At 34.5% G+C, this 12,796-nt stretch overlaps 3 protein-coding genes across 3 annotated transcripts in view; 2 read left to right on the top strand and 1 right to left on the bottom strand.

The window, feature by feature from the left end:
• The window catches only part of DIP-kappa (Dpr-interacting protein kappa), a 135,811-nt gene that overhangs the window by 84,510 nt on the left and 38,505 nt on the right, over positions 1-12,796 (bottom strand). The gene's annotated exons all lie outside the window — the stretch shown is intronic.
• On the top strand, positions 9,896-10,866 carry LOC135439106 (cilia- and flagella-associated protein 299-like). Its single transcript, XM_064697732.1, has 2 exons — positions 9,896-10,371; positions 10,438-10,866. The coding sequence occupies exons 1-2, from the start codon at positions 10,057-10,059 to the stop codon at positions 10,822-10,824; spliced, it is 702 nt and encodes a 233-aa protein (XP_064553802.1). The 5' UTR covers positions 9,896-10,056; the 3' UTR covers positions 10,825-10,866.
• On the top strand, positions 11,209-12,229 carry LOC135439102 (cilia- and flagella-associated protein 299-like). Its single transcript, XM_064697727.1, has 2 exons — positions 11,209-11,682; positions 11,749-12,229. The coding sequence occupies exons 1-2, from the start codon at positions 11,368-11,370 to the stop codon at positions 12,139-12,141; spliced, it is 708 nt and encodes a 235-aa protein (XP_064553797.1). The 5' UTR covers positions 11,209-11,367; the 3' UTR covers positions 12,142-12,229.

The following is a 12,796-nucleotide window of genomic DNA, read 5'->3' as shown; positions in this document are numbered from 1 at the left end:
GGTCCGGCTCGGAATAAACAAAGAACAAAAATTTCCGCTCGAACCGTTTCGTTTTAAAATCGGTTTGTAGCGTCAACTTGTCAACTAACTCAAAAGGTAAGAAGACCAACTTAGCCATATGTTCTAGACTCTTAAACTGTAGCCACTAAGCAGTGACTTTCAAACTGTACTTTTTTGGAATTATTGATATTTTTCGGCATTGTGTGGACGGTTGAGGGTGTTGCCGCAAAATTCGTGGCTACAGCTTTAGCGACGGATATACATAAGTAGATATATGTAGAATTTAATCTTTATTTTGAGGGAATATATACAAGACTAATTGTTGCCTCAGGCGGATAAGTATACATATGTATACATTCTTTTCATTTTGTGAGCACTTTGTACATTAGGAAATGCAAAACGAAAACAAATAGATAAATATTAAATTTTATTATATAATAATTAATACCATTTAACTACCCAAATACTTGAAACTTGAAATTAATGACCTACCAATTTCATTTTATCGACCACCGTTTCTGGAATAATAGAAGTTCAAAAGAAAACGAAAACCATTAGATAAAAATTACAAGGCTCTTAAAATAATAAAAAATTTCTTAGCTTTAGATTTGTGAAACTATGTAGGAAAACCAAAAAAGTAATTATATATATAATTCAAAAAATGTAAAATAAGCCAAAAAACAAATTAAGAATATTTAAATAATATAAAATTGCTGATATTGTGAATTTTAGGGCAAGTTTGAGATTGTTGTCTTCGACAGCAGAACAGTCATTATTTTCTAGAACTATAAAGACTCTAAAGCGGGTTTAAAACTAATTTTTTTTAAATTTATTTATTTATATGAACGGCTTGTAAGGTCGCTTATAAGAAAGCGCCGGATTTCTAGAACTAAATTGTTGAACATTTAAATAAACATTTTGTATATGTTTTGATTTTGAACCAAATTTTTATTTTAGGAGGTGGAAACAAGGTTTTCGTACCGAACCTTAAGGCAGGAACCGTTAGTCCTTTTGGGGCTTGCTACACTGATAACTAAATTCTTTACTCTTAATAATAATAATAAAATTAATAATAATTATATGGACCACAATATTAAATATAATAATAATATTAATAATACTAATAAAAAAAATTAATATTAAAAATAATAAAAACGCGTTATGATTTTCTGACTTTAAATAATAAATAACATTTTTTAACAATTGCAATAAATCATTTTTAGGAAACCTAAATATCTGAAATGCCTTGGAATAATCCAGCTAAATACCAATCTTCTTAACAGCAGCCAACTCCAAGTGCTCCCTGGGGCGCAATCCCAGCTAAATGATTGCTGGACATTTTGCTGGATATATATATATTTACTTTTTTTGTTTGGGGCCTGCCTCAATAGATGTCGATTTATTTGCGGGCCAGGCAAATCGAGCAATAATTAATCATGGCCAGCATGGCATAATTATGCTCTGGCAGCAAGAACTTTTGACTGAAAGCTTTGACATGTTTGCCAGGAGACCCAAATAAATGCCTCATGTAACGCTTGTGTAATGAATATGTTTTGGTTAGTTTCAGTTTCTTTTTTGGTTGTGCAGCAAACTTTGGCCAAAGTGTTACCTTATTGAGCTGCTTAGCGGACTCTGTCGCTGTCGTGATAAATTATGTTAATAATGTTGGCCGAGGCGCAACTTGCCACAAAAGTTGAGAGTTGCAAAACTTTTGCGCACAGCTCATCCCAGCCGGCGGTTGTCAAGAATCAGGGCACGCACCACTCCCCGGCCCACACACAACCGCTGTCAGCTCATTTTCGACCATAATATTGTGTGCATCTCATATTGAGTGGTCCCCCTAAGTAGTTGGCCACCGACTCAGCGACAGCATCAACATCGGCGACGCATACTTTATTAATTCACTTAGCAAAGTGTAATCCTATCACGTCAATAAGATTATGGTTTTGAGAATCTTTAATATTTTTCTTTTTGCCAAGTCGCCCACTTGTTTGCCAGCCAAATGCTGCTGCTGCTGCTGCTGCTGCTGCTGTTGTTGTTGTTGTTGCCGCCTTTTTATGGAAATGTCTGTGGCAGTCCCCGTCAGCCACTTGGCTTTGGCTTTGGCTTTGGCTTCGGCTTTGGCTTTGGCAGTTGGCGTCATGCATAACAATGACTTGTGCGGCGGCAACTTTGGCCACGTTTTCCTCGAGTTTTGAAGTTTGCGCCATTTTAATACTAGCATGTGTAAACGTTACCATATCTAGCTAGATGTTCTTCCTGTTCTGCTCCTGGGCGAACATTTTCGATGTTTGCTGTTCGCTGTTTGCTTTTACGATTATTAAAATCAGGCATATGTTTCCTGCACATCTTTCGCGCATTACCCCAAGCTGAGTTTAGTGTTTATATATGATTACAATATTACCTACATGCTTTTTAAATAAATATTATGATTTTTGGCAGGCAGTCTACTAAGTATATCAAGTTTGAAATATATTATAGTCTGAATACTCGTTTAAGTGATAATTCTGGTAAATATATATAGATATGGGAAATCTGTGGGCACATTCAACTTACAATGCTGAAGCATATAAATAAAAATAATTATTAATACTATTAAATTAATAAAAAAAATGGCTAGATAGTATATAGTATATAGTATATTCGTCTCCAACGGACCAGCTGCTTTAATTGCCATTTACAAATTTGTACTCTACAAATTTGACAAATTTCTCAATATAACAAGTATAACGAACAACACGATTTTGGTTGGTTGTATACCTTAAATTTATTCAATTCTCCAGACTTTCCGAAGTACGAAGCACTTTCAGAGGCTAAGTCTTTTCAGTTATGTTTATTATTAGATATGACACTTTACGTTTGTTTTCTTGGTCACTGAACTGACTGGCTTCTCGATTTGCGATCAAGACTAAGCTAGTCGAGCTCTTAAACGGTTCTTGGAAACTCGACCTGTGTGGCCAGGGTCAAATGACAGGTTCACGGACAAAACCTTGAGGCCAGGTTTTGCTTTGATTCAGATGTAAGAATTGTTTGTATGAATTTAAAACGAGACGTTTAAAAAAAATAACCAAAATATATTTTTAATAATCGTTCGTTCAACTCTTTCTTTTTAAATGGGATATTTTAATGTTTACAAAAATATTGTTACCAGTTTGTAATATAAATGTCTTATTTATTTATATGTCTTATTATATGATCAAGTGCAAAAATGTATCGCTATTCGATAGCTGATTTTCTGCGTATTGACCATGTTGTTTACGTTAAGGAATGGTTAAGATGGCAAATGTCTGCACAAAAACCAAAAGCAATTACGCAGCCTTGTTGGCCAGACCAACAAAGGGAGCGAGCGAGCAATGAGCAAAACATGTCCATGTCCAGTGCAATAAACATTCATTACGTATGGCCGCATGCCACAAACAGAGCCGGACAACAACACATTTCTACACGACGAGGATGCTTTAGTTTTTATGGTACAGCTGCCCCTTGCCAGCAGACAGTTAGGAAATCAGGGCAATACACACACACACACACACACACACAGAGGCAGACACACATGCACAATATCTTAAGAGTCCTGTAACAAGGAGCCGCTGTGGGAATGTAACTGAAATCGCCAGCCGTCCTTTACGGTCCGGAATTGAACAATAAAATAAATGATATTTGCTCAAGTGGCTGGGCTTCGGTTTTAAATTCAATAAAATTTTATGAAAATGCTGCGAATAAGTTGCACACACAGACACACACACACACACACACACACACAATATATATATCATTATATAGTATGTAGCATGCCACATGTGCACCCTCCAACCGAAATATAAAAAAGGGTCAAGGCGTTTGCCATATTGACTTTTATGACAACGGTCCGGGTGGGCGTAAAATGAAAACTATATAATCAGCGTTAAAAATGCAACAGCTGCTGCAACAATCGAAGTGAAGCGGTAAAAACATATTTCAATCCTGCCACGTCACGAAATCGAAACGTGACAAGGCAAATGCCACCCATTTAAAAGCAGCCCGAACAAGAAGAAGAAATTAAATTTCTTATTCTGATAATTGGCACGGACGAAACAATTTCTCTTCATGCATTCCAGAAAGGGGTTTCGTAAAATATATTGCCTACTTATTGGGGCAATTTGAATAAAGACTTGAAAATGTTGCTAATTTAATGTGATAAAGGTGATATTTAAAGACATTTTACTTCTACATGCGCTAAAATTTAAAATATATCAGCTTTTATTTTAAATTGATGACTTTAACACATCTTTTTATAGTGAGTAATTAAATTATTATTGCATACCTATTGGCTGTTTCTTTTTTTTTCAATTTAGAAAGATAATGAAAAAATATTCATATTTTTTGTAGACATTTTTCATTTAAAAGACCTTTTAAAAAAATTTTATTTAATTAAATTTAATAAAAGCTGAGGAAACATTTCTTTAAAATACTTGTAAACTATTCTTTTCTTAATACTAAAATAGCTTTAAATTATTGATAAACTTATAAATTCATTTAGGTTTTTGCTGAAATTTGCTGATAACGTTTTCTGGAACAACTTTAGTTTCTCGTTTGAGTTTTTTTTTTTGAAGACACAAGTACAAATTGATTTTGCTTTATGTGAGACTTTAATTAAAAATATTTTTATTGATCGTATTTATTTGTACGTTTTAATACTATTATTTATTTTTCCCTTTGTTTTAGCTGCTGCGAAACGCGTGTGACAAATGCGTAGCAATAATTTTGGTCTGCCACGGCAAGTGTGACATTTATTACAACATTTTTAAGGTGCTGGCTTTCGCTTTGTTCGCCGCTGGCTGCTAATAAATTAGCTCGCATTTAAAATGGAAAATTGGCAATGGCAAACATATGTGAATGCCGGCGAGAAAACACACCGTGTGCCCAAATAAATCATTCAAGCGAGCTGGCATGTGATTTAAGAGGGTTTCAATAAATGTGCTCAAATGAAATGATCGATTGGCCGAGCAGATGAAAATGAAAACAAAAAGTTTCGAATAGTTTTTCATATTGATAGAGGTGGCTATCGGCAAAATTCGTCAAAAAGCGTGTATTTATAATTTTATTAATCTGGAAAAAATTTAATAATTCAATATCAGCCGTAATTATTAATTAAAATATTTGCCCCGATCGGAAAAGATTTTTTCTGCAATATTGTTTAATTTTTTTTTTTAATAAATTTAACCCCGGACTTCGAGGCAGCTGATAAAATCTTTTAAAAATGCAAAAGGTCGCCAAAATCAACAAATAAATATTAATTTTGTTTTGATTTTATTATTTAAAAAATTGCCTATGGTAAATAATATTGTTTAATTTATTAAATTAGTTAATGAGCTTGAATAAGCATATGTTTTGAAAACATAAGATAGAAATATTACTTTCTATTAACTTAATTAATTACTAATTTTAATTCATAACAATAAAGAAAATAATAAAATTTTTAACCCAATAAAAAATAATAAATAATTTAATTTGTTTGTATTTCAATGATACATTTCCCTTACTTTATTGAATTTTCTTTTAATCTTTCTACACTTTCCCTTTAATTGCATTTGAGCCCGTATCCTAATCTATTCATCTACATTTTAATTTCCCTGTATACCAATTAATCGCCTGATTAATTTTCGTAGTCATTTTATTGTTCCATATGTCTCTTGATTTCCAACTACTTACATTTCTTACAGTTCTTAGTTCGGCTAAACTCAATGAAATTAACATAAGAAAGTCGCTGCATATCACATGTTTATTTAAACAGGACTACATGCGCTCCGGGGTGCGCCGACACTCGAGTTCAGCTCTTAGGGCCTTTGGCACATTTACTTAAGTTATTTGACTTGTTTCCTATTTTTTTGTTTTGTTTTATTGTGCTCTTTTATTTTTTGCAGGCGTCTCTAAGGCCCCGAGCAGCAAAAGGGCCAAAGATGCAACACACACGATACTTGGGTTAACATTTTGTTTGGGGCACTTTTTGTTGCCAAAACAGTGGAATTTCGGGCCAAGGATTTTGTCGTTGTTGTCTTGCACGCTGATTCCTATTTCTAAACAGGAGGGCCAAAGCTCCGGGAATACGGAGCGTGTCAGAGTTGGCATTAGAGCCTGACATGCCTGCAGGGACAATGCCGGAGCGTTGAGGTATGTAAAGGCTATTGATGTGTGTGTGGATTGTCTTGTACTTGTTGTTGTTGTTGCTGTTGTTGTTGTTGTTGCTCTACTCCTTGTCTCGACTTGATTGAGTTTTATGCATAGTTTACTCTCCTGTGCTGCCTAATAGCCGTCGGCCCTCAGCCACGTGGCACACATCCTTAATTTAAGTGACGCCAGCGATAAGCGGCCTTTGAGCCTTTGAAGTTGAAATCTTTGCCTTAAATTGCGTTCTTCGACATATTTCTTCCTGCTTCTTTTTTTTTTTAAATGGTGGCAAGTGCTTAGGAGATGACTGGATATAAGTTGGGGCACCTAAAAGTTGGCCAGCATGAACTTTGACGTCATCGTGGCGCATTGTCATACACAAATGTTGTCTCAGTTTGTTGTCTTCTTCTACTTTGCCATTTTGCCATTCACCTTTATTTGCGCTGCGATTTATTTATTCAAAAGCACAACAATTTTCGCAATTTTCTTTTTATTTTTCCTATATACACATATTTACTTATTTGGCTTTTAGCTAAACTTGGAGTCTAGTCTTTTGTGCCAACTGCCAATTCAATGGGCTGCATTCATGAGCTGTCTGAGTTTTTTTTTTCTTTTTTTTACTTTTTTATATATTTTTATTTGGTCTTTCGCTTTTGACTTGTTTGCTTTTTCATGGATGTCTGCCCAAAAGGTTGAGCGAATGCTCACTTGAAGCATGCATGTATGAGGTAGGTGTGTGTGTGTGTGGGTGTGTGTGTGAGTGGGTGTAGAACGCCAGTCATTGCTGTTATATGACAGCGCAGTTGACGTCATTATAAGCAGAAACATATACACTCATACACAACTCAAATGAGTATTTGTATAGCAGCTTAGCTAAAGGTCGTCTCAAATATACTTGAACATCTAAATGCAGATTAAGGATTAAAGGAAAAAAGTTGACTTTAAAAATGTATCTTAAAAAAAAAATTTCGAAAGTCACCAAGTTATTCAATTCGACTTTAATTGCCGTGAAAATGTTGAGCATAACAACTTAAGTTTATTTAACTTTATACTGAATATGCTACTGTTTATTTATTTGATATATATTTATATGTTTTATGCTATTATTATGTCAAATAGCGTAAAATATTTTTATTCAGTAAAATAATCTTGTGAAAACCCACATTTTATAAAATACTCTAAGGGTGGGTTAAATTATTTATTTATTTAATTCATATCAATAAATATTATATTATCTTCACTTTATATAATTTTTCTAGTATTTTTTGTATATTTTTTATTTTTGATTTTAATTTATTTTTTATAATTTTTCAAACTGTTGTATATTTTTTTTTTAATATATATTATTTATATTTTAGTAATATTCAAGTTTTAAAAAGCCTTTAAACATGAAAATGATTTGCTAAATATTTGAGTTTAGAGCAAAGAATTATGAAAATTAATTATTAACAATCAGTAAGGTATTTTCAACAAAAAAAAACACTTTGTATAAAACACGAGTTTTATCTAAACGCACACATATATAATCGTGTTTATATTGTCTTTGAATATACTATATTTGAAGTTTTCGCAGTTCTTAATAAAATAAATATTTTTTTTTTTGCATATATATATACACTTAAGTATACCCATACCTTACAACTTAAGCTTAAAATCGATTGTTTTTTTTGTCTTCTTTCGTTTTTACCTGTCTATCGGCAACACTTTTAAGTCAACTTCAATTAGACGTCGGAGAAATGCAAAGTCGCTTTTCTATTTGCTCAGAGATGCTTTTGTGCAGACACTCGAGGCTTATGCAAAAGAAATCTCCATTATGCTGGACAATTGAAGCGTAAGGCGCCACTCAAAGTCGGCTTCAAGGCGTCTGTCAGACAGTTGAGTTTAAGGATTTCGATTTTCTATTGGCAGTAAAGTCGAGTCGAACCCGCCTTCTGCTCGGTCATTCCAGCACAGAGTTGGCTAAATTATGCATTGTATTTAAACAGTCTGTCGTGCGCGCACACACACACACACACAAACCAAGACACACATTCACACACACTCTAACATACAGCATACGCGTTATGCCCCAGAAATTAGGCTACAAAAATTATGATTATGATGTGTTCATTGTTTTAATGCGCCCCCTTGCCAAAGGCAATTTGCCAAATACGTAACACAAACACAAATATCAAGTACCTACAAATACACAATGGAGCGCACAAGCAGCACGCACACATACCTATATATATATATATATATATATATGCAGCAGGAGTGTGTGTAACATTTTCGGCTACTCAACTTATCAAGTGCTTACAAATCGTCCTATGTTAGAAATACCTATGAGGGGGCAACATTAACAATTTGAAAGAATTTGCTACGCTTATAGGAAATGAATAAAAATTAAATTTTACGTTTGAGATGAAATATATTTAATACTATTTTTGGGCATATATCCAAGATATGCTGAGAAATTATATACTTATTTTAAGAAAATTATAAATAATTCAAATAAGAAAATTAGATAATATTATACGAAAAAGAAAAGAAAAGAAAATTTATTTATAATATTAAATAGGAAAATTGCGAATTGTTAAAATTGTTGCGATTTCGACTATTAAGAAGATTTTGTAGAAAACTTTTTATATTAATGTATTTTGTATTATTATTTTTTCATTTGTTTGCACCTAAGTATTATTTTATAAATAATTTATATATATATTTTTTTTTTAATATTTCATATATCATGTTAAAATAAGTCATATAAATAAGTATAAATTTATTTAATAAATCTTAAAATAGATTTTCACATCATGCATTAAGACTGAAACGAAATAATTCTTCGACAAATTTATTCTTTATATAGAAATAGCCAAAAAAGTAAGAGCATCTGTGTGCCGCTTTATTGAAAATAAAAGTTTTTATTTTCTGTTGGTTTTTGTCTTCTGGCGCAAGAATTTTGTTTACATTTCGTGCTGCTAATCACATGCAAATCCTTTTAAGTCGCAATGACTTTGTGACTCGGGCGCATAATAAGCTCATTTGTAATGGAAATAAGTAGACACACACACACTCATGAAAATCCCAGTATATATGTGTGTGTTTGACTGTTTGTGTTTGTAATAGCTGCAGGTTATTTGGCATAACCTTTTTTTGTAGCTATTGCTGGCAGTGCCAGGAGTTGAGCTCCAGTTAACCTGCTTTTGTTTATGGCATATGAGTACATTTGTGCGTGTGTGTGTGCGTGTGTGTGAGTGAGTGTGCACATTAAAATATGAATCTAATGTTCATTTTATGCGCATAATTTACGCTGCCAGGCAAAACAGAGCACCTACCTCATACGCATCATTTGTACTGGGTGTTGACTTCCTTATGAAAGGCACTGTTCCCTAGCCGGGTGCATAATGATGTGTGAATTGTGTATGTTTTGATAGCTATATGTATCTGATTAAAATAAATATTTAAAAACGATAAATATCCCTAAATATGTCCCTTAAATACTGAGGTGATAAATAAGTTTAACTTTTATTAAACTTAAATTTTTAATGGTACATAGGAATAAAAAATGTCAAAGTTCAATATAACAGGGTATTGTTGTTATTTTTGAGACTTGAAAAATTATAAATTCTTGGCACAAATAATTGCAATCACTTTTACTTTTGCTCAAAGCTGTAAAAAAATTGATAAGAAATAAAAGAACAGTGAAAAGTATGATTAACTTTAACTTTTGATCGATTAGCATGTCTAGTAAGCTTTGCTTTATCAGGATCAGTAAAACACTCGAACTGAAATAGTACATCAACTGAACAACAGAAACAAATACAAATACTGGTTCGAACGTAAACAAATAAAACGCACATCATAACACAAGCAAAACACGATATCCATAAAACATATTGCTACAAATAGAGTAGAAGATCCCGCACAATGGCAATGCGTGGCGACTTAAATGACGTAAACTTCGGGAGCTATGGGGAATATATGAAATCGTTTACCAAAGTTGAGGACTACCGCTATTTGGGCAGCAAAAATGTCATAAATGCGCTGGTAAAAGTCGGCTATCGCACCAATGCCACAGTATATGAAGAGCATGAATTCTACAAGCGCAGGCAGCAGCTAAAGGAATTGACGAACGCAAAGGTGCTAACAACTAGGCTTTATAGTACTTATCTGAAAAGTGATGATCCGGCGCTAGTTGCCCTGGCCGAACGAGAGGCGCCCAATGTGCTAATGAGGCTATCGGTATACTCAAATAGATGATTACTAAAATCTATATTTAAGCTTGTTCATAATCTGATCCTTACACAGACTATTATCTTCCTGCAAATACGGCAGCGCAGTGGCTTCGATATATCGGGTTATATAGACTATGCGGACAGCTTGCGCGCCTGTAGCCTGCGCTTGCTTGGGGCTGCAAATTGGCAGGCCATATTTGAGGGTCGCACTATGTTGCGGCCCAATCGCAGCCACTTGAGCTTTTATGACTGGCACAGTGCGTTCTTTGCCTTCAACAATAGCGAGAACTACGAAGTCATCAATTATAAAAAATGTCTCATGTTCAAGCACACTGGCGATCATAAGTTTGTTCCTGTTACAACTACGGATAGCATACATAAGGATAATGTGAAGCGCACATTTATTGAATCGCCATTATATGGCTGTGTCATTTTGTATGACCATTTTGTCCGAAAGTAATCTTAAATATTCAATTTTCTTCATAAATAGAATAAAAACAAATATACATTTATACATTTATATAGAAGCGTTTGTACTGACTGTCTGCTTGGTGAGGTCTTCAGATTCAATATTGAAAATTCCAAATGCATCTCGAGAGCTAGAGACTTGTCATTTGAATATAGTTATATTTGGGTACACCCTTGTCATATGAAGCCTGATGAATTTATAGCTACGTCCTCTTGGGGCATAATGCATAGAAATAATGTTAGCCTAAAGGCCTTAAACCAAAGGAACAGTTTGAGCAAGAGCTGTAATTTCTTTAAACTGGAATTTTTAAGTTGGGAAAAATTGCTGCATCTAGTAGGCTTCGATTGGCTTAGGCACAGATCAACACTTAAAATTCAGTTATACACTAACTGTACAACAAGTACAAACACAATACAAAAAAGATAAAAAACCAAACATATTAAAAAACACGCTACACTAAAACACAACACTAAAGAAACACACCCTGTGTACAACTTATAAATAAAAAATAAAACTAGAAGAAGATCCAGCACAATGGCAATTATTGGCGACTTAAGTGTACTAAAATTCGACACCTATGAGCAATATCTGGGCTCGTTTACCAGAATTGAGGAATATCGCTATTTGGGCAGCAAACGTCTCGTAAGAGCGGTGGTAAAACTTGGCTATCGAACCAATGCCACAATATATGATGAGGAAGAGTTTTATGTTAAAAAAAAAAAAATTTTGGAAGCGATTAACCCCAAATCAATTATAACTACGCTTTTCAGTTGTTATCTGAAAGGTAAAGATCCGGCGTTAGTTGCCCTGGCCGAGCGAGAGGCGCGCAACATGCAAAAAAAGCTATCGGTAAACTAATAAATAAAAGATAGCCAATCTATAACCTAGCTAATTCTTGAAGTACCTCCAACCTAGACCATTATCTTTCTGCAAATACGGCAGAGCAGTGGCTTCGATATATCGGGTTATATAGACTATGCGGACAGCTTACGCGCCTGTAGCCTGCACATGCTTGGGGCTGCAAATTGGCGGGCCATTTTTGAGGGTCGCACTCTGCTGCGTCCCAATCGCACCCACTTGAGCTTTTATGACTGGCACAGCGGCAATGTTTCCTTCAATCATAGCGACAACTATGAGGTTATGCCTCTGGGATCCTCGCTTACGTTCAAGCATAAAGGCGATCACAAGATCATTTCCGTGACGGTGGTTGATAGTCCCCATAAGGATAATATGAAGCGCACTTTCATTCAGTCGCCTTTGTACGGTTGGGTCGTTTTATACGACCATGTCGTTAGAAAGCCTTCTTAGATAGCTTACTAACTCTTTTATAAATAGATAACATGTTAACATTGTATAAACACATATTTCGATTAAAAAAACTGCACAGATTTATAAATTTGCTGAATAATCAATTTTCAAGATTGCGACTCTTTCCGCCGCATCAAATTCGCTACTAATGTATGGAAGAAGGCTTTAGATAAATTGGTAATTTCCAACTATATCATATATTAATAAAAAACAAGCAAAAGGGTCTAGTCGGGAGCTCCCGACTAGGGGATACCCTGAACCCTCTTCTTCCAACAGGCGATAAGTATAAAATGAAAGATACTTGATATATATATACTATTCTAGAAGCTTGTCAAGTTTGGTGATTTTAGCTCTTATTATTTACCAAAATTGCTCAAAAAACAGGATTTCGATATAGATTTTTATCTATTACTTGGAAACGGGGCAAGTTATCGAATATCGGAAACAAGCTGGATCTGCGCGGGGACTAGGAGGGCCTACATTTTAAGTCTCTAGCTCTTATAGGTTCTGAGATCCTTGCGTTCATACATACGGACAGAGGGACGGACGGACGGACGAACGGACGGACAGACGGACAGACAGGCTGATCAAGAATATATATGCCTTATGGGGTCGGAGATGCTTCCGTCTGCCTCTTAAATACATTTGCACAAAT

Source organism: Drosophila montana, unplaced genomic scaffold (genome assembly GCF_035044405.1).
Source record: "Drosophila montana isolate Dmon_TW-CO22-7 unplaced genomic scaffold, ASM3504440v1 contig_402_1, whole genome shotgun sequence".
NCBI lineage: Eukaryota > Metazoa > Arthropoda > Insecta > Diptera > Drosophilidae > Drosophila > Drosophila montana.
Note: the sequence above shows the minus strand (reverse complement) of the source record. Positions and strands in the feature narration are given on the sequence as shown.

Coding starts and splice junctions, on each gene's coding strand:
- LOC135439106 (XM_064697732.1), top strand. CDS start 10,057: ATGGCAATGCGTGGCGACTTAAATGACGTAAACTTCGGGAGCTATGGG. Junction 10,372..10,437: donor ATGTGCTAATGAGGCTATCG/GTATACTCAAAT, acceptor ATCCTTACACAG/ACTATTATCTTCCTGCAAAT.
- LOC135439102 (XM_064697727.1), top strand. CDS start 11,368: ATGGCAATTATTGGCGACTTAAGTGTACTAAAATTCGACACCTATGAG. Junction 11,683..11,748: donor ACATGCAAAAAAAGCTATCG/GTAAACTAATAA, acceptor CCTCCAACCTAG/ACCATTATCTTTCTGCAAAT.